This window comes from Microcaecilia unicolor, chromosome 7 (assembly GCF_901765095.1).
Source record: "Microcaecilia unicolor chromosome 7, aMicUni1.1, whole genome shotgun sequence".
NCBI lineage: Eukaryota > Metazoa > Chordata > Amphibia > Gymnophiona > Siphonopidae > Microcaecilia > Microcaecilia unicolor.
In genome coordinates this window covers 229,991,800-230,012,433 of record NC_044037.1, presented here as the reverse complement: position 1 = coordinate 230,012,433, position 20,634 = coordinate 229,991,800, and the positions used below count along the sequence as shown (strand labels likewise).

The 20,634-nt window shown below is 45.3% G+C and overlaps 1 protein-coding gene across 1 annotated transcript in view; it reads left to right on the top strand.

Annotated features, from left to right (window-relative positions):
* The window catches only part of UBR3 (ubiquitin protein ligase E3 component n-recognin 3), a 686,242-nt gene that overhangs the window by 328,465 nt on the left and 337,143 nt on the right, over positions 1-20,634 (top strand). The window contains 1 exon segment of the mRNA XM_030210854.1: positions 4,497-4,667. Within this exon segment, the coding sequence (XP_030066714.1) occupies positions 4,497-4,667 (171 nt within the window).

Below are 20,634 nucleotides of genomic sequence, written 5' to 3'. Positions count from 1 at the left end.
CCTTAGTAAACAGGGCCCTAGGGTCAGTGTGATTACTCGATGTTCCATAAAATATTAAAAACTTTCCTCTTTGGAAAATTTGTAGATGTGGATACTGATCTCCCTGTTTTATGCTACGGAATCTTTGTTTTCATTGTTATGTATTGCTCTTTCTTTCTCTTTGTATTACAATATATTCTGTATGATGTGATTTCACTGTATTGTTAGCCACATTGAACTTAGGTTGCTGGGATAATGTGGGATACAACTGTCATAAATATATAAATACCTTGATCATGTATAAATATGTTAAAAAGCAGCAGTCTCAGCACCTGAAGAGGTGTAGGTGACTTCATTCTGCATTATCAGCCATGCTATTGATGCATAGTAGCAAAAATTGCCCTGTTAGTGGATGGCCATCCTTCCAAAATGGCAGGAAATGATCCCAAAATTTACCTCTGAAGTTTTGCATCTAACCTGCCAAACGTTTGTAATGAATGTGTGTTGTTGGCTCCTAAATGTAGTAGATTTTCAGAGGCATCCACTTTAGCATGAAGCAAGTTTACCTATAGATTTTTGAAGGCAGCGTCAATTTCTTTATTGTCTTACTGTATTTACTATCATATAAATAAATCTGCTATACAATAAAAATGGGGTTTTTATCTCTTGTATATACTGACTTTACAGTGACTAAAACCAGGAAAACCGTGTGTAGTTTGTTGATATCTGCAAAATCATATAATTATGTAAATCAATTAATCCTTTTCAGTTAAAATAACTAAATCTATTCTTTGTGCAACATATAAATTGGCCAGAAATACTTGTAAGATGACGTTGGCTTGTATTCTGTGAAAATTGATGATGTATAAAAAGCCTAGGCAAAAGAGTAAAATCTCCATGGGACTGAACAAAATACCCGCAATTAACTCATCTTTTTTAAATGATGAGAAATATACCTCAAACATAATACCTCCATAGTCACATACAGTGCTAAGAGTTGTGCAGAATTGAGGCCTTTATTAATATCTATGTGTGAGAGAAGGTAATGACATTCACACATTTGAGTAGGTTTAAGGCATTTGGCTATGCTTTAAGTACATAAGTATTGCCACACTGCAACATACCAAAGATCCATCAAGCCCAGCATCCTGTATCCAACAGTGGCCAATCCATGTCACAAATACCTGGCAAGATCCCAAAAAAAAACTTCAATACTTGCTGCTTATCCCAGAAATCAGCAGTGGATTTTTCCCAAGTCATTTTAATAATGGTCTATGGACTTTTCCTTTAGGAAGCCGCCCAAACCTTTTTTAAACCCTGCTAAGTTAACCGCCTTTACCACATGCTTCGGCAACAAATTTCAGAGCCCAACCACATGTTGAGTGAAGAAAATGTTTCTCTGATTTGTTTTAAATTTACTACTTTGTAGCTTTATCGCATGCCCCCTAGTCCTAGTATTTTTGGAAAGAGTAAACAAATGATTCATGTCTACTCACTCCACTCATTATTTTATAGACCTCTATCATATCTCCCCTCAGCCGTCTTTTTTCTAAGCTGAAGAGCCCTAGCCGCTTCATCCTTTCCTCATAGAGAAGTCATCCCATCTCCTTTATCATTTTTGTTGCCTTTCTCTGTATCTTTTCTAATTTCACTATATCTTTTTTGAGATGCGGTGATCAGAATTGAACACAATATTCCATATTTTAATATTTATTTATTTGTTACATTTGTACCTCACATTTCCCCACCTTTTTGCAGGCTCAATGTGGCTTACATAGTACCATGAGGCTTTAGCCATCTCCCGTGAAGAAACAAATACAAAGTGAAGTTATGGTCGAATGAGATTCATGTGTTACAGACACATTAGAGAATCGTAGGGAAGAAGAGTTATATAGTGTTCATTTCTTGCTTTGGTTTCGTTGTGTTGCAGGGTTCACGTATGGGTCAGTAGGGTATGCCTTTTCGAACAGGTTGGTCTTTAGTGATTTCCGGAACTTAAGGTGGTCGTACGTTGTTTTCACGGCTTTTGGTAGTGCATTCCACAGTTGCGTGCTTATATAGGAGAAGCTGGTTGCATAAATTGATTTGTACTTGAGACCTTTGCAGCTAGGGTAGTGAAGATTTAAGTATGTTCGTGATCATCCGATTGTGTTTCTGGTTGGCAGGTCTATGAGGTCAGCCATATATCCCGGGGCTTCGCCATAGATAATTTTGTGGACCAGGGTGCAGATTTTGAAAGCAATACGTTCTTTGATTGGGAGCCAATGCAGGTTTTCACGAAGGGATTTGTCGCTTTCGAATCGCGATTTTCCAAATATAAGCCTGGCTGCTGTGTTTTGAGTGGTCTGTAGTTTCTTTATGAGTTGCTCTTTGCATCCCGCATAAATTCCATTGCACTAGTCCAGCATGGCTTAGTACCATTGATTGTAGCAGGTTGCGGAATGTTGCCCTCGGGAAGAATGGTTTCACGTGTTTGAGTTTCCACATTGAGTGGAACATTTTCTTAATTGTAGAAATGACTTGGGTCTCAAGTGTCAGACTACGGTCGATTGTAACACCAAGTATTTTCATGCTGTCTAAGATAGAGAAAGTGTAATCGGGGGTGTTTAAGCTTGTGGGTATGTTCGTATTGTATTGGGATGAGAGGATGAGATGGTGTGTTTTTTCTGTATTGAGTTTTAGTTGGAATGCATTTGCCCATGAGTTCATGGTGCACAAGCCGAGGTTGATTTCGTTGGTGATTTCTGTCAGATCATGTTTAAAGGGATGTATATTGTAACGTCGTTTGCATAGATGAATGGGTTGAGGCCTTGGGTGGATAAGGACTTGGCTAGTGGGGTCATCATTAAGTTGAATAGGATCGGTGATAGTGATGATCCTTGAGGTACTCCGCAGTCTGTTTTCCATGGTGATGATATATTTGAGTTTGATTTCACTTGGTAAGTTCTGGTGGTTAGGAAACCCTTGATCCAACTGAGTATATTTCCACTAATCCCGAAGTAGTCTAGAAGTCTTAGTAGTATATTATGGTTTACCATGTCAAATGCACTAGATATGTTGAATTGGAGGAGAAGTATGCTTTTACCTGTTGCTATTTCCTGCTTGAATTTGGCAAGTAGGGTGGTTAGCACTGTTTCAGTGCTGTGGCGGGAGCGAAATCCTGATTGTGAGTTGTGTAGTATTGAGAATTTGTGTATGCAATTGGTAAGTTGCTTGGTTACCATGCTGTCCATCAGTTTGACTGCTAGTGGGATAGATGCTACTGGGTGGTAATTGGTGAGTTTTTTTTTTTTTCTTGGTATCTTGTTATAGGGGTGAGTAGGATGTTGCCATGTTCGTTAGGGAAGAGACCTTGTTGGAGCATGAAGTTTTAGGTGGGCTGTGAGATCTGTTTTGAAGCGATCGGGGGTGGATTTTATTAGGTAGCTGGGGCTGGTGTCCAATTTGCAGTGAGTGTCTTGAAACTTTGACTTAATGAACTAATTTGACATAACTGGCTTGTCTGTGACTTCAGTGAGGCCATTATTTTATAAATGGATAAAGTTGACTACATATGAATTCTTGCAGAGAGATGAAGTAAATTCACAGGCTTATTTAAATTTTAATTCAAGGGGAATTTTGACGAACTTTTTAATATGAAAATTTAGTAACATTGCTACTGATGGAGCCCTTACCCTTTTTACAATTTTTGAGAGCTTTTGTTGCTAATATGTACTTATCTTCTCAAGGAATATACGAGGTATAGACCATTTGTTAATAATTGTAAAATTCAAATAGTGTTTTGTACTGCAGCTAGAAACGTGTATACTGTAACATTCCTTTTAATGGTGTCAAGATTTCCAGATCCCTAAGGTTATCAACATAAGTAAAGGGATCTTTTATTTATTTATTATGATTTATTTGTCGCCTTTTTGAAAGAATTCACTTACTGTACAAGGCGGTGTACAGTAAGAATAAATCAAACCTAAGCAATAGAAAATTATAATCTTCAAAATATTCAAATAGCACAAAGTATGGCATAGTATACTATGTACAATGTCAACACAATATGTAATAGAACACTTTTATAGCGTAGGGTATAAGCAAAGATGGAACATACAGATAGGTAAGAGAGTAGGAGGAATTCGAAAATAAGGTGACTGATTTAAAGAAAGTTGCACATCAGGTCAGAGAGATGATTAAATGTTATTTCAGCTAGGATAAAAACATGGTAGTATTTTTAGCTCATAGTAGAAATCAGCTGGAGCTGATTTCTACCTCGAGCTAAAAATGCTACCGCAGCTTACTAAAAGGACCCTTCATTTTGTCTGGTGCTTCAATAAATTGGTACTTGGTATCTGCTAAAGACATTAACTAGCTCTTTCTAAAACAAAGATTTCAAAGTTATCATTGGTTAAGGCTCCGCTGATTTATTTATAAATCTATATTTCTATATATCTTTGTAGGTATGGATATATGCATGTGTATGTATGTTTTCAAGTTTAATATTTACTCATATTCAATTACTTACTTTTAAGGATTCTGGTGGACAAGAACACTGTCATGACAGTTGGTTTCCGGGTAATAGCTTGGTGTGTAACATGCGCCACTTTATTAACTATGTTAGAGTGAGGGTACCAGAGACTGCCCCAGAAGTGAAGCGAGAACCTCCTGCAAGTACTAGTTCTGACAGCTCAGCTTCTGCACAAGTAAGTTAGAAGGTGCCACACTATTACCTTTGTGGTTAGTATGCTCATAATGCTATGTGTTAAGTGTGTGTTTTCATCTTGTACATAATAAAATAAAATATAGAATTTTCTGATATGCAACAGATAAATGTCCTAGCAATCCTGATTGTAAAAATTCTGGAAGACGACAGGATAATTTTAAATATTTTCTCTAGTATTTTCTTGCTGTGTTCTTCATGCATCTACTTTTTTCCTCCAATTTACCAGAATCCAAGACGATCTACAGCTCTCCAAAGAGAGGTAGATTTATATGATGCTTATTCATTTAATACCCTTCACTGACATTCAGAATTTTGATTTTTTTTTTTTAGAGACAGAAAAGGGTGAATTAAACAATAATTAAGCACCAAAATAATATACATCTTCTGCAACTGTTGGGAGTGCCCCAGTGTCATCAGTGGACCCCTTTCCTCTCTCAGGGACCAAATTAAATCTTCAGAGAGATTCAGGCAAACAAAATAAATTTCATCTGTTTAAAGAGAGCAGAGAATTCACCTCCCCCTCGCTCCCCCTTGTAGTTCTTGTGGAAGGGCATTCTATAATGTTAACATCTTAGTCTACAATCCCACTTTCTTATGTATTTTAAGTGATGGAATACTTAACAAGCTAGCTTGTGAAGACCAAAGACATCCTCAGCATACTTTCTATTCAACCTTCAAGTAGCATGTTTTTTTGAGTATGAAAAAACTATAGTTTGTCACCAAGATTTTCTTAAATTTACATCTCCCCCTAGTAGTGCCAATGCAGTTAGCCAATAATCCATATTACATTAGTAGTTTGATTCTCATCCACACCATCATGTCCTAATTATTCTCCCAATTATTAGTGTCCTGTTCTCCACTGGGTCTTTGTAACGCATATCATGTCAACATTTTCAGTTTGTTCTATACAAAGTAACTTTTCAATCTTATTTGGTAGACTTCTGGTATTTACATAGAAAGTTCTATTTTTGATCTTATTGACCTCTTCCGTTTTTACTAGGATTGGAGTAAGAGAATTTGAGAGCATTTATATTTGTGCGTTTTCAGCTGAGCTACCTCTTTTTTTTTTTTAGACTATTCTTTTTTTTTTTTTCCAAGAAATTTTATTGAAGTTTTGTAAAAGTACAAAATTGGTGTAAAAGGAAGATAAAGTCAATGATTGTCACCATTGTAATGCTGTATGACAGTGGAATAGAAGATAAGACTGACAAAAATGATAACATTTGAAAAAAAAAAAAAAACTACTTCCATATAAGGCAATGTTATACAGTATGATGAAGCAGAACTATACAAATAAGTTAAACGTCAAGAGTACAAAATTAATAAAGTTTAAATAAAAAGAAATATAAAAAATATGTAAATAAATTATGTAAATTTATGTTAATATGTAAAAAATATGTAAATACAAATTGGAGAGATCTAAATATTGTTTTAAAGCCAACCAAATTTTGTTAACATGTAAGGATGTTCTAAGTTTATCAGCAAGTGAAGATTCAGATTTGTGAATTTGCATAACAGAGTGCCACTAAAAGTGAACAATAAGTGTTGTCTTTCCAGGTAGATAAAACATCTTTAAGGGCAGTTGCTATAAGAATATCAAGAAGTTTGGAGTTAAGTTTGTCCAAATTGAGTGAGAGAGAGCCAAAGAAAATTATCTTAGGAGTTAGCAGCTCAGATAAACCAAATATAGAAGAGGTTATCCAAGGACAAGCAGGTCTATAATTCTCACAAATGGGTAACACGGATCCTCATTGCCAGTCCGGAGCTTGTAAGAAGCCTAAAAATAGGTCTTTGAGTGTAAGACTTGCTCCATCGCACATATGCAAGAGCCTTCCCACCAGCTGTGAGAGCGCAGGATCAGCAGTTCTCTTTTCCACGGATGAGGAGAAGATGTATCATATATCGACTTCTCACAGCTGGTTGGTTGGTCTTTTTGTGCCTTCCTTTTTTTTCCTCCTTTCCTTAATACCTCTTTCTGGGTTACCTTATTTTATCCTTCGTATACTTTTTAAAAGATTATTTTTGCCTTTTTTTCTAAGTTTTCTTGGCCTGAGCACGGTCGGGTTTTTCGCTTTTCACTCTATTGGTGCTCTTCCTTTTGCTTAACACCGTTGAGTAGTTTGATTTAGCCACGGCTGTTTTTCTTTTCATGTCATCAAAGGTTCCCATTGGCTTTAAGCGCTGCACTTGGTGCAATAGGATCATCTCTGGCAAGGACGCCCATTCTTGGTGTCTACTGTGTTTGGGAACTGATCATACTCCTGCAAACTGTATTCTCTGTATTCATATGAAGAAGAGAACACAGTTGGCCAGAGAGGCTCAGAGAGAAAAGATTTTGGAGCCAGGTCCAAAGCCTTGACGTTGGTGTTGGCATCTGTGTCTTCAGCATTGACATTGGCATCGAGTGTTGCATCAGCATGGGTGTGTTGCTCCATTCGGCTGTGAGACCCCTGCACATTGGAAGTGACCATTCGATTGGGTCTCCACCTACCTCAACGCTGGCTGCTATGCAGGCCCCCTGGGACCAATCTGCATTGGACCCGACCCCTAGGCAGCGTGAGAATTTGACATCGTCCTCTTTGGCACTGGAGAGCATTGATGCTAGGCATCGGAAGAAGCATTGGTATCGATCCCCCTCAACACATGGTGCTGAAGATTTCACCGGTCCTCGAGGTGTCTGTGCTGGGAAGACCGCTCCCCCTCTATACAGGAGGTGCCAATGCCTGGGTTGCCACACAGCCAGGACCAGGTACCTGTTTTGACCCCGCAAATTCAGCAGCCTACTTCTATACCGGCACCCCAGCCTTTCCTGATGTCTACCATCGATGAGTGCCTCCGGGCCTTGCTCCCTGATCTTTTGTTGGGGTTCTTGAGGAATGCATCAGTGTCTGGTGTGCTTGCGCCAGCCATGCCTCTTGCTACAGTCCTGCGGTGAGGTCTCTGACACTGAAGGTGCTTGTGGTCTCGGCGCTGACTGCCACCTGTGTTGGCACACCCTTAATGTTGATGGAGGAAGCTTTACCGGAGTGGAGACCGGAGCCAACACCTTGATACCCCACTCAGGGTCATGGTACTTCTACATTGAGGCGGGCTCAGTCTCAGCCATCCCACAAGGAAATCTTGGCAGATACTGATGAGGAGCACTCATGGGACTCAGAAGAGGATCCACGGTACTTCTCAGAGGAAGAGTCCTATGGTATCCCATCTGATCCCTCCCCTCCTCCACAGGAAAGGAGGAAGTTTCTATCTGAGAGCCTTTCCTTCCACTCTTTTGTAAAGGAGATGGCCGTTGCCATTCCAATTCCTTTGGAAGTGGAGGATGAGCCCAGGACTAAAATGTTTGAGGTCCTGAACTAGGACTCTCCTCCTAGAGAGGCTGTGATGGTTCCACTTCAGGAAATCTAATGCTCAAGTGAAGAACTTTAGAGTCCCTTCTGTCAGTCCCTCTCCTTCCCAAGAACATTGACCCATGTACCGGATTCAGTCTTCCCCTGGGTTTGATAGACTCCAGTTGCCTCATCATTCCTTGGTGGTGGAATCCGTGCTCAAAAGGGCCAGGAGTTCTAGGGACTACACGTTGGCATCCCCTGGCAGAGAAGCTAGAATCCTGGATTCTTTTGGGTGTAAGATGTATCAGGCCTCCATTCTCTTCGCCTATATCCAATCTAGCTCTACATGGGCCTGTACGCTTGGTCAGTGCACAGTATGTTTGATTTAGTAGACTCTCTCCAACTGGAGCAGGCTGAATCTGTTCACCTGCTGGTCAAGTAGCAGAAAACGTGTCGTAGATTCTTGGCCAGGGGCGCCTAAGACACTTTTGATGTGGCTTCTAGGATCTCTGCCCAGAGTATAGCAATGCGCAGACTTTCATGTCAGTGTGTCTCTGACTTGGACCCAGTGGTCCAGCAGAGATTGGCAGATGCCACGTGCCAGAGGATAATCTTTTTGGAGCGAAGGTGGAGGAGGTCGCTGACCTTATCAAGAAGCACTCTGATACCATCGATTCTCTCTCTCTCTCGCCAGGCGCCTTCTGCATCTATTTCCTGCTGTAAGAGGCTCTTTGGCAAGTAAAGGAGGAGTACTTATTACGCAACAGTCTCGCAGAGGTGTACTTACACCCCTTCTTCTTGTCAACTTCAGCAGGCTCTGCCTCAGTTCACTTGTTCTTGCCCAAGGCCCAGACGGCAACCCAGTCAAAGCAGGGGATGAGCTTTTGACTGGCTCCATCAGAGAATAGCCACTGTAAAAGTGAGCATCCCAGACCACTTGCCAGTCAGGGGGAGGCTGAAGTTTTACCAAGAAAGGTGGCCTCTTGCAACCTCCTATTGGTGGGTTCTTCAAATAGTCCATCCTGATCACATTGGCTTCAGAGACCACTAGATTGCCCACTGAGAGCACATTGCTTCAGCTCTCGGCACAAGCAGGTGCTTGCCCAGGAACTATCTGCTCTTCTCAAGGCCCCTGCTGTCAAACCCATTCCACCAGGGGAAGAAGGGAAGATACTCTATTCCAGGTACTTCCTCATGCAAAAAATAAACAGGGGGGACGCGCCCCATCCTAGATCTAAGGAGCTGGCCAAAGAAAAGTTCAGGATGGTTTCCCTGGGCACCCTTGTTCCTATGCTTCAGTAAAATGATTGGCTATACTTCCTGGACTTAAAGGATGCTTATACTCCTATCCGATACTTCCAGCTCATAGAAGGTATCTTTGATTTTGGCTGTGGACACGTCACTTCCAGTACTGCGTGTTGCCTTTTGGCCTTTCATTGGCTCCCAGGGTTTTCATCAAATGTTTTGCAATAGTCGCAGCATCGCTGGGAGTCCATGTGTACCCCTATCTCGACTGGTTGGTGAAGAGCATGTCGTGGGGCGTGGCTCAGGAGTCTATGCGGAGGACTATTCAGATGTTGGATCTACTAGGTTTCATTTTAAACTACCCCAAGTCCCATCTGCTCCCTGTCCAGTGATTGCAGTTCATTGTAATTCTGCTGAACACTCAGGCGGCTTGGATTTATCTCCCTGTGGCATGGGTAGACGCTCTTTCCGCTTTTGCCACTTGCGTCCGAGCAGGTCACAGCTTGGCAAATGTTGAGGTTGTTGGGCCACATTACCTCTACTCTTCATGTGACACCTATGGCATGTCTTCACACAACAACTGCCCAATGGATCCTAGCTTCCCAGTTGTGTCAGGCCACAGGGAATCTAGAGAATGTCATCTGAGTTCCGCTACAGCTGGTTCAGTCCCTACTCTGGTGGACAGTTTAATCCAATTTGATTTTGGGGCTCCCATTCCAAATTCCACAGTCCACAAGAGTGCTGATGACAGATGCATTCTGCCAAGGGTGGGGAGCTCATTTAGATGGGCTTCACACTTGGGATGCTTGGGTAGCCTAGGAAACAGATCTCCAAATCAATCTTCTGGAGCTCCGGGCAATCTGGAACGCACTCAAGGCTTTCAGGTATCTGCTAAATAACCAATTTGTACTCATTCAAACAGCAAAGTCAGTCGGAAAGTGGAGTCAGTTGATAAAAATTGGAACCAGATGAATCTTTGTTGGACTCAGCAACTGTAAATAAGGATAAACTTGACACTGCTACCCCTTCCCTCCCCTGTATTTCTGTTGCTTGTTCTCTCCTACCCCCCCATTGCCACCCCGCTGCCATTGTCGTCATACACCTGCAGCCTTTTCTCTCCTTCCACCCCGCTGTGTGGCATCTCATTCCCCCCCCCCCCCCCAACCACGTTTTGCTCCTCTAACTAGAGCCCTCTCTCTCTAGCATCCCATCGCCTCTGATGAAACTTCCTGTTTATGCACCATTGTCTCGTTCATATTGAGATTCTAGAGCACAACTCTGTCTGAGATCTGGCCCGATAAACTGTGGACATGTCACGGGTCCTAGGTTTTAATTTCTTCTCTTAAAGCCTAAGTTTGTATTTCACAACTTTGACACTTTGTCTCTGTATCCACATGCACCATATTAGGTCGCATGGGCAGATCAAGCACCTATCATTAACTACTCGACTAAAGAGCTCTCATACCTTCCCATAGCAAACACAGTTCCCTTATGCCAATTTTTTTATGTTCAATTATTTCTAGTTTACAAAAGAGAGGGTAACAGCATACAAATATAAACAGAAACACAAGAAAAGCACACAGTGGGCCTTCAGGATTGAGAAAAATTTTATCCTTTTATTCTGATAGTGACTCGACACGGGCCATGTTTCGGCGTGCAAACGCCTGCATCAGGGGTCAAGACAGTCCTATAGGTCTGCTCAAGGACTAATAAGATAAAATAAAGTAAACAATCAGGATATGTTTCTCATTGTCTGTAAATAGTCTGTATACGCTTCAAAAAACGCCGTCAGTGGTAAAACCGCCAAAAGTCAATTATTTCTACCAAACAGAATGCCCTTATAAAACTTTCAGCATGCTTTCCCCAGTAACCAACACTCACATATCAATCAGCAAAAAAAAAAAAGGTTGCATGCTTCTTTTAAATCCTGTTCTGCCTTCAGCAGATGTAGGCTCTCCCATCAGAAGTCTTTGGGACTTTTAGATACTCAGGCCTTTCCTTCTTTTTTATCCGTGTTCATAAAACAATTTGATTACTTTAGATGGGCATTCTGACTGTAAATTCAAAGGGGTTTATTGAGGAAATTTAAATATCAGTGTGGGAATGGGTATTCAGGGAAAGGTGATTGTCTGCAGAGGTAGGAGTCTAGGAGGTAAAATCAAAAATACAAATAAAGGTTGATGGGATGTTAACTTTTCGACTGAAGCTAAAATACACTAAGAATATTGCATTCTCATTCTGTCTGCTATAGTCTTTCTCTTCTTCCTATAAATATTTTATTACTTGTTTCCATATCATCATGCTGATTAATCCATAGACTGGTGGGTTGTGTCCATCTACCAGCAGGTGGAGATAGAGAGCAAAGCTTTTGCCTCCCTATATGTGGTCATGTGCTGCCGGAAACTCCTCAGTATGTTCTCTATCTCAGCAGGTGGTGGTCACACACAGCAGCAGCTCTGGCTAGGTCTCCAAGCCTAATTTTTAGGTTTTGTTGAGTACCTGGGGTTGAGGGCTCTTCTTGAGCAAGTGCAAACCTGGTGGCATCAGGTCCCTCCTTTTCTCCCCCCTCCCGCTGGCTCCGTTAAAAAAAAAAAAAAAAAAAAAATTTGGACATCCTTAAGGGCGTTTATTTCGATGTTTATTTAAACGTTTATTGCAGCTACTCACTGGGACACTAGGTTGTTACAGCTCGGAGCGAGAAGCAGGTAATTTTTACCTTTTTATAGCGGGCAGGGGGTTCCCCGATCGATCTCCACGTGGCCTATGGCGTCGGAGGGCGCGAAGAATCGCTCCCCGGACCGCGTGTGCGCTTTTAGCGGGGATGCGGGGTCTTAAAGTCTGATTCGCCCTTGTTGGGTGTCAGTTTGGAGGCCGGTCAGTGTCCCGGGTCTTCCTCCGGTGCGGCAGTTTTTCCCGCCATAAACGCCCATCCCCTGCTGCTCGCCTCCGCCATCTTGGCCGGCCACTCTGCTCGGACGGCTTCTTCTTGGGCCGCCCTTGAGCTGGGAGACGTTAATGCCATGGCCGCCCTTGATTTGGGCGACGGCAAAAAAGCGGCTAAAGTTAAGCGCCGTTCTTCCCGTGCGGCTCCTTCACGGAGTGTCGCGCCGGATGCCATCTTGGATGCGCAGCATGTTTCTCCCCCGCTCTTGCGAGCGCCGGTTGAGGGTGCGTCTAGGGCTGTGGCCCAGGCTGCTGAAGTGCACAGTCTGGGGGGTTTCTCCCCCGAGTTTATTTTGCTGCTGCATCAGGCCTTTCTTATGCAAAACGCTGCCCCTTCTCCCTTGTCCGATAAAGGGGTTGAGGCCCCCGGAAGTAAACGCCCTTGGGTGGATTCCCAGGCCTTAGAGGACTCTGTTTCCTCTGATGTAGATGAGGGCAGCGTATCTGAGTTCTCCCAACGGTCCTTTGGGGATTCCTTGGAGGAGACTGATTCCCGCTCGGATGGAGCGGATGACCCCTCTGCAGCACGGATCTTTCGCTCAGAGGATTTGCCCAACCTGTTAGTGCAGGCCATGAGCATTTTGAAGATTTCCTCTTCAGAGGACGTCTCTCCCTCAGCCCCTGTTGGCTCCGCCATTATGCTGGGGACGAAGCGCCCGCCTAGAACCTTCCACGTGCATGATGCCATGCACACCTTAATTTTGGCTCAATGGGATGTCCCGGAAGCGAGCCTTAAAGTGGCTAGGGCTATGTCCCGCCTCTATCCTTTGCCTGAAAGTGAACGGGAGGCCTTTCTTTGGCCTACCGTGGATTCTTTAATCACTGCGGTGACTAAGAAAACGGCGTTGCCGGTGGAAGGTGGCATGGCCCTAAAGGACGCCCAAGACAGAAGATTGGAGGCGGCCTTAAGGTCGTCCTTTGAGGCGGCTGCCTTAAGTTTGCAGGCCTCAGTTTGCGGCTCCTACGTGGCCAGGGCGTGCCTGACGATTGTGCAGCGGGCTTCCCCCTCGGATCCTTCCTTGAGGGCTGATTGGCCGGCCCTGGAATCGGGCTTGGCTTATTTGGCAGACTTACTGTATGATGTCTTGAGAGCCTCTGCTAAAGGTATGGCTCAGTCAGTCTCTGCGCGGCAGTGGCTTTGGCTGAAACATTGGTCTGCGGACCACGCCTCTAAGTCCCGCCTGGCTAAGTTGCCTATTAAAGGCAAGCTGTTCTTTGGGGTCGAGCTGGACAAAATTGTGACCGATCTCGGCACGTCTAAGGGCAAGAGGTTACCAGAGGTCAGGGCTCGGGCTAGTGCTCGCCCCGGTAACTCCAGAGGACGGTTTCAAGAAGCCCGTCGGTACCGCCCGGGCAAGTCAGGCTCCTCTGCCCCCTCTTCCTTCAAGAGGAACTTCTCCCCCAAGCAGCATTCCTTTCACAGAGACCGCCGTCCCGGAGGTGCGCCCTCCGGTCCTCCCCCAGGGTCTCGTACCCAATGACGGGGTCCTGGTCCATGGCCCAGTGCAGATTGGAGGACGCCTGTCCTCGTTTCTGGGCGAGTGGACCAGGGTAACTTCAGATGCTTGGGTGCTGGAAGTCATCAGAGACGGCTACAAGCTAGAGTTCTGCCGACCCTTAAGAGAGGGGTTTGTACTCTCTCCCTGCAAGTCTCCGGTCAAAGCTGTGGCAGTGCAGCAGACCTTGGACAATCTGATCCGCCTGGGTGCGGTCGTTCCGGTGCCAGAAAATCAGCTTGGCAAGGGACGTTACTCCATTTACTTTGTGGTTCCAAAGAAAGGAGGTTCTGTACGGCCTATCCTCGACCTCAAAGGGGTCAATCGGGCCTTGAAAGTTCGGCACTTTTGAAAGGAGACTCTCCGCTCTGTTATAGCGGCAGTGAAGGCAGGGGAGTTCCTGGCATCCTTGGACATCAAGGAAGCGTACTTGCATATTCCCATCTGGCCTCCTCATCAACGCTTTCTGCGTTTTGCAGTCCTGGGCCGACACTTCCAGTTCAGAGCCCTCCCGTTCGGGTTGGCTACTGCTCCGCGGACCTTCTCCAAAGTAATGGTGGTCATCGCGGCCTTCCTGCGAAAGGAAGGAGTACAAGTCCATCCTTATCTGGACGACTGGTTGATCCGAGCCCCCTCTTATGCAGAGTGCGGCAAAGCTGTGGACCGGGTGATTGCTCTTTTGAGCTCCCTGGGGTGGATCATCAACTGGGAGAAAAGCCAGCTGCGCCCGACTCAGTCCCTGGAGTATCTGGGAGTTCGATTCGACACCCAAGTGGGCAGAGTGTTCCTGCCGGACAATCGGATTGTCAAACTTCAGGCTCAGGTGGACCAGTTCCTAGTAGCCTCTCCGCTTCGGGCTTGGGACTATGTGCAGCTGTTGGGCTCTATGACGGCAACGATGGAAGTAGTGCCCTGGGCCAGGGCTCATATGAGACCACTACAACACTCTCTGCAGCAGCGCTGGACTCCGGTGTCGGAGGATTATACTGTGCGCCTTCCCTTGGACCCAGCAGTGCGCAAGGCGCTGAGCTGGTGGATGAAGACAGACAAGTTGTCTGCAGGGATGCCTCTTGTGACCCCGGAGTGGATTGTCGTCACGACGGACGCCTCTTTGTCGGGCTGGGGAGCCCACTGCATGGGAAGGACAGCGCAGGGGCTCTGGTCTCCTGCAGAGGCAAAGTGGTCTATCAACCTCCTGGAACTCAGAGCCATTCGGTTGGCGCTTTTGGAGTTCCTCCCGGTACTGGCGCTGAAGCCAGTACGGGTCCTGTCGGACAATGCCACGGCTGTGGCCTATGTCAACCGTCAGGGAGGTACCAAGAGCGCCCCGGTAGCCAAGGAAGCCATTAATCTATGCCAGTGGGTGGAAGCGAGCCTGGAACAGCTGTCAGCGGCCCACATTGCCGGAGTCATGAATGTCAAGGCGGACTTTCTCAGTCGCCATACCTTGGATCCCGGAGAGTGGCAGTTATCGGCTCAGGCGTTCTTGGACATCACGAAGCGCTGGGGCCAGCCGAGCCTAGATCTGATGGCGTCATCGGCCAATTGCCAAGTGCCGCGCTTTTTCAGCAGAGGACGGGACCCTCGATCTCTGGGAGTAGATGCTCTTCTCCAACAGTGGCCGACACAAGAGCTTCTCTGTGTTCCCGCCCTGGCCCATGTTGGGCAGGGTACTAGACCAGGTGGCAAAGCATCCGGGCCGGATAATCCTGGTGGGTCTGGACTGGCCCAGACGTCCCTGGTATGCGGACTTGATCAGGCTCTCAGTGGACGACCCTCTGCGGCTGCCAGTGGAGCAGGGCCTGTTGCATCAGGGTCCCGTGGTGATGGAGGATCCCTCCCCCTTTGGTCTTACGGCCTGGCTATTGAGCGGCAGCGTCTGAGGAAGAAGGGCTTCTCAGACAAGGTCATCGCCACTATGCTGAGAGCGAGGAAGCGCTCTACTTCTACTGCTTACGCCAGGATTTGGCATACCTTTGCAGCGTGGTGTGAAGCAGGCTCACTTTCTCCCTTCACTGCTCCGATTTCTTCAGTGCTGGCGTTCCTGCAAGAAGGTCTGGAGAAAGGCCTGTTGCTCAGTTCCCTTAAAGTCCAGGTAGCGGCTCTGGCTTGCTTCAGGGGCCGCCTGAAGGGTGCTTCCCTGGCTTCGCAGCCAGATGTGGTACGTTTTCTCAAGGGAGTTAATCACCTGCGCCCTCCTCTGCGCTCAGTGGTGCCTGCGTGGAATCTCAACCTGGTGCTAAGAGCCTTACAGAAGCCGCCTTTTGAACCCTTGTCGAGGGCATCTCTGAAAGACCTGACGTTGAAAGCAGTCTTTTTGGTGGCTATCACTTCAGCCAGAAGAGTTTCCGAGCTCCAGGCACTCTCATGTCGAGAGCCTTTTCTGCAGTTCACTGAGGCAGGAGTGACTATTCGCACAGTGCCTTCCTTCCTGCCCAAGATTGTTTCTTGCTTCCATGTGAATCAGCAGCTCTGTCTCCCTTCCTTTCGTAGGGAGGACTACCCAGAGGAATACTCTGCTCTCAAATATCTGGATGTGAGACGAGTCATCATCAGATACTTGGAAGTGACCAATGATTTCCGGAAATCGGATCATCTGTTTGTCCTGTTTGCAGGTCCTCGTAAGGGTCTGCAGGCTGCTAAGCCTACAGTGGCAAGATGGGTCAAGGAAGCCATTGCAGCGGCTTATGTGGCCGCGGGGAAGGTGCCGCCTATCCAGCTGAAGGCTCACTCCACTAGAGCTCAGGCAGCCTCGATGGCAGAGGCCGGGTCCGTCTCCTTGGAAGAGATTTGCAAGGCGGCAACTTGGGCATCGGCCCATACCTTGTCCAGGCATTACCGCTTGACTGTGGCTGCTCGGGCGGAGGCCCGGTTTGGAGCTTCAGTGTTGCGGTCAGGGATTTCAATGTCCCGCCCTGGGTGAGTACTGCTTCGGTACATCCCACCAGTCTATGGATTGATCAGCATGATGATATGGAAGGTAAAATTATGTATCATACCTGATAATTTTCTTTCCATTAATCGTAGCTGATCAATCCATAGCCCCTCCCAGATATCTGTACTGTTTATATTCTGGTTGCATTTCAGATTCAAGTTTAGTCTTCAGTTCCTGTTCAGGAGGACTTCGTGTTCAAGTTTTTTCAATTGGATTCTTCAAGAGTTGAGACGAGTTTGTGTTACAGTGAGTTGCTGCATTCCTCTCCCCTCCGTTTTACGGGGCTGGATTGAGACATAAATTCTGCCGGCGCTCCCTCCCGCTTCGTGTGGCTGTAGGGCAGCTTTGTACCCCTCCCGCTTCGGCGGTGTTAGGGTCAGTCAGCTCCTCCCACGGTTGCGGTTGCAGGATAAGCCAGATCCCCCCGCATCGGCGGGGTGGTGTCCCTCCCCCGCTCTGCGGGGATGAGCTGGACGGATTCCCCTCCCCCACTTGTGTGGGGATGAGCTGGGTTAATTCCCCTCCCCCGTTTCGGCGGTGGTGAGCTGGGCAGAGTGTCCCTTTCTGGGTGTAATTCTCTAAGTGCTGAGTCCTGCGGATGGAGCTTGGATATCGACATACTGAGGAGTTTCCGGCAGCACATGACCACATATAGGGAGGCAAAAGCTTTGCTCTCTATCTCCACCTGCTGGTAGATGGACACAACCCACCAGTCTATGGATTGATCAGCTATGATTAATGGAAAGAAAATTATCAGGTATGATACATAATTTTACCTTAATTCTGTTAAGCCTTTTGGATTGTGCAGTTTAATTAAAAGTACTTATGACATGTTCATAACCTAGTAATGATATCTAGCCATTCAGTGGATCCATTTCCTTAAACCTATAAAGGAACTGCTGCACACGTGATTACACAAAGAAGTGCTACAATAAAAATAGACTTGGTTTGTCCTTGTGAATAAAACATGGAAAAGAAAACAAGATGGTACCTTTTTTATTTGACATAACTTAATACATTTCTTGATTAGCTTTCGAAAGTTGCCCTTCGTCAGATCGGATATAAGCAAATGTGCTAGCTGACAGTGTATATAAGTGAAAACATTCAAGCATTACTATGACAGTCTGACAGGGTGGGAGGATGGGGGTGGGTAAGAGGTATGCATGGGGACATCAAATCATATCATTGATATTCTAACAGGATGGGTGTGGATAGGTGAGGGGTGGGGTGATCAACAGAGACATACAGCTTTATGGTTTATAATGGACTAGGAACCCCCAGATCCTTGTTAAGTCCTGTACCAGTGACTTCACAGTGAGAATCCTGAAAGGTAACTTTAAAACCATAGAAGAACGTAAGACCTTTGAAGTCAGAATGATTGAATATTTTAACACCCAACAGAAAGGACTTAACAAGGATCTGGGGTTCCTAGCCCATTATAAACCATAAAGCTGTATGTCTCTGTAGATCACCCCACCCCTCACCTATCCACACCCATCCTGTTAGAATATCAATGATATGCTTTGATGTCCCCATGCATACCTCCTACCCACCCCCATCCTCCCACCCTGTCAGACTGTCATAGTAATGCTTGAATGTTTTCAGTTATATACACTGTCAGCTAGCACATTTGCTTATTTCCGATCTGACGAAGAAGGGCAACCTTCGAAAGCTAATCAAGAAATATATTAAGTTATGTCCAATAAAAAAAGTATCATCTTATTTTCTATTCCATGTTTTATTTTGTTTGATTTCTATTGATAACCTTAAGAGTGGACTAACACGGCTACCACACTCCTCTCCTTGTAAATAGAAACTTTTATTTTTTCCAAATAATAAGCAAATGATTATGCAGAGAATGAAAGTGTGTTAGATCTCAGTTGTAAAAGCCTGATGAGCCCTTTTTCAGGCAACTGCTAGTTACACTGTGTGGTCATTCCACCTGTGAGACCTAGCATCAACTCTCTGCAGATCTCGCAGGGCTCAGTCCTTCTCTCTTCTGGTTTGTGTGAAGTCTTTTGGTATTTGTCACATCAGGTTGATTGCAGTGATCTGAGATTACTTCCTCATTGCACATCGTTTTATTTACAGTGGGAGTGGGTAGTAATGTTGCCTCATTTTGGCTTTACCGCAAAAGGGAAACGTTAACAGTGAAGATTATGGAGGGGCTCTTGTGTTCCTTCAGTGACAGGCTTATTGTTAGGCCCCAGGCCTTGTGTCCTTATGTGTCCTTTGGCTCTGCCTGGTGAATGCCTTTTTTTTTTTTTTTTAACCCTGTAACGTTCATTTGACTTTGACCTCATTCCCACTTTTGAAGGTATGTCATTGTCCAATGCCCTTCTTTCATAGGTTTCAAAGTCTGATATTAATATACACAGCTGGTAAAAGCAGTTCCTTGTTCTCCTTCCTGTGTAGCTTTTGGTTAACCTGCTGGATTCTAGTACTTCTGTATCAGAATTACCTTTTTTTCCTGTTTTCATTTCTGAGAGACTTATTCTGTCACTGTCACAGCTGGTTTTACTCCCTTCTTCCTAGTCTGTTCTATATCCTGTGCCTGGAAAGTATGGTCAGGTATTTTCCTTCAACAGTAACATGATGCTTAGGCTATCAAAGCACATAGGTGCACATATTTTATAAAGACAGTAGGCACAAGCATTTACACCTGCTCTAAGGCAGGTATAATTGTGTGCATTTATTTAATGGAAAGAATAAGCACATATGTGTTTAGTACTTCAACCTCCATTACACCTATTTTTCATCCCTGAGGATGCCTACACATATGGGGAGCAATTCTGTAAAAGGTGCCAAAAGTTGTGTCAAGATGCATAGCACTGAACGCTAATTCTGCAACAGCATTTGGGCCCCCAGATTCGGTTATAGAATACTAGCATAAGTTGACATGTTGATCGCCAACACTTAGGTGTGTCCACTTAAGCCATGTCAATAGCAAGTTCAAATGCACACACCTAAATGTAGCCCTTTTGCGTGTAAGTTACAGTACTCTGTTACATGCGTTACTCATGCTTGAATTCTAAGCAACTGCAGAGTGCAGAATTCCACATTTTTGCACAGAATCTGTGTTCCGAGGCTGGATGGCTGACCTCCCTGCCACCCCCCCCCCCCCGAACCTCGATGGGCCCTTCCCAGTCTATGGCAAAGGAAGGCAGGCTGCTGGCTGGCTCCCCCGCTGCCCTCCCAGGCCTAACTGAGTATACCCCTGGTTGTCTAGTGGTCTCTTCGGGGGCAGGAAAGAACCCCCTACCCTTTTCTGCCCGCTGCTGCTGCTCTCTGGCTCATGGTTCTGCTTTTTCAAAATGGCCACCGAGACTTCGAACAGCGGCCATTTGCAAAATACGGTGGCATCTCTAACCATCGTGGCACCAGACCAGCGGCAGCAGGCAGGAAAGAATGGGGTTCTTTCCTGCCCTTAAGAGGTACTCCCATGCAGCTCCTACCTCATGGGTTGAGTGCAGGGGCAGGCTGAATAAAAAAATCAGGGAGGGAGCTGTAAAAAAAAAAAAAAAAGAGATGTGGGTGGGTGGGGGCTGTTTAAAAGAAAAAAAAGGTGAATGCTGTGGGTAGAGGGAGGGGGCTGTAAAAAAAAAAGTGGATGCTATGGGGGTGGTTGGGAGGCATGGCTGTAAAAGAAAAAAAAGGTGGATGCTATATGTGTGGGTGGGAGGGAGGGGGCTGTAAAGATGGATGCTATGTGGGTGCAGGGAGAGGGCTGGGAAAAATATGGATGCTGGGAAAAATATAGATGGTATATGTGTATGGGGGGGGGCTGTAATATTGGTTAAATTATAACAAAGTTGCAGAATTTGCAAATTTTTTTGTGCAGAATTTTTTTGGCACAAAATTCTGGCAGGAGTAACGCATAAATGTTGGATACGTCCATGTGCCTACCCTTGAATTTCCGTGCTAAGCAAGTTGCATACTGAAATTTATAGAATACCACTGAGAGTGTGACTGGCACTTATGCACATAACTATAGCAGTC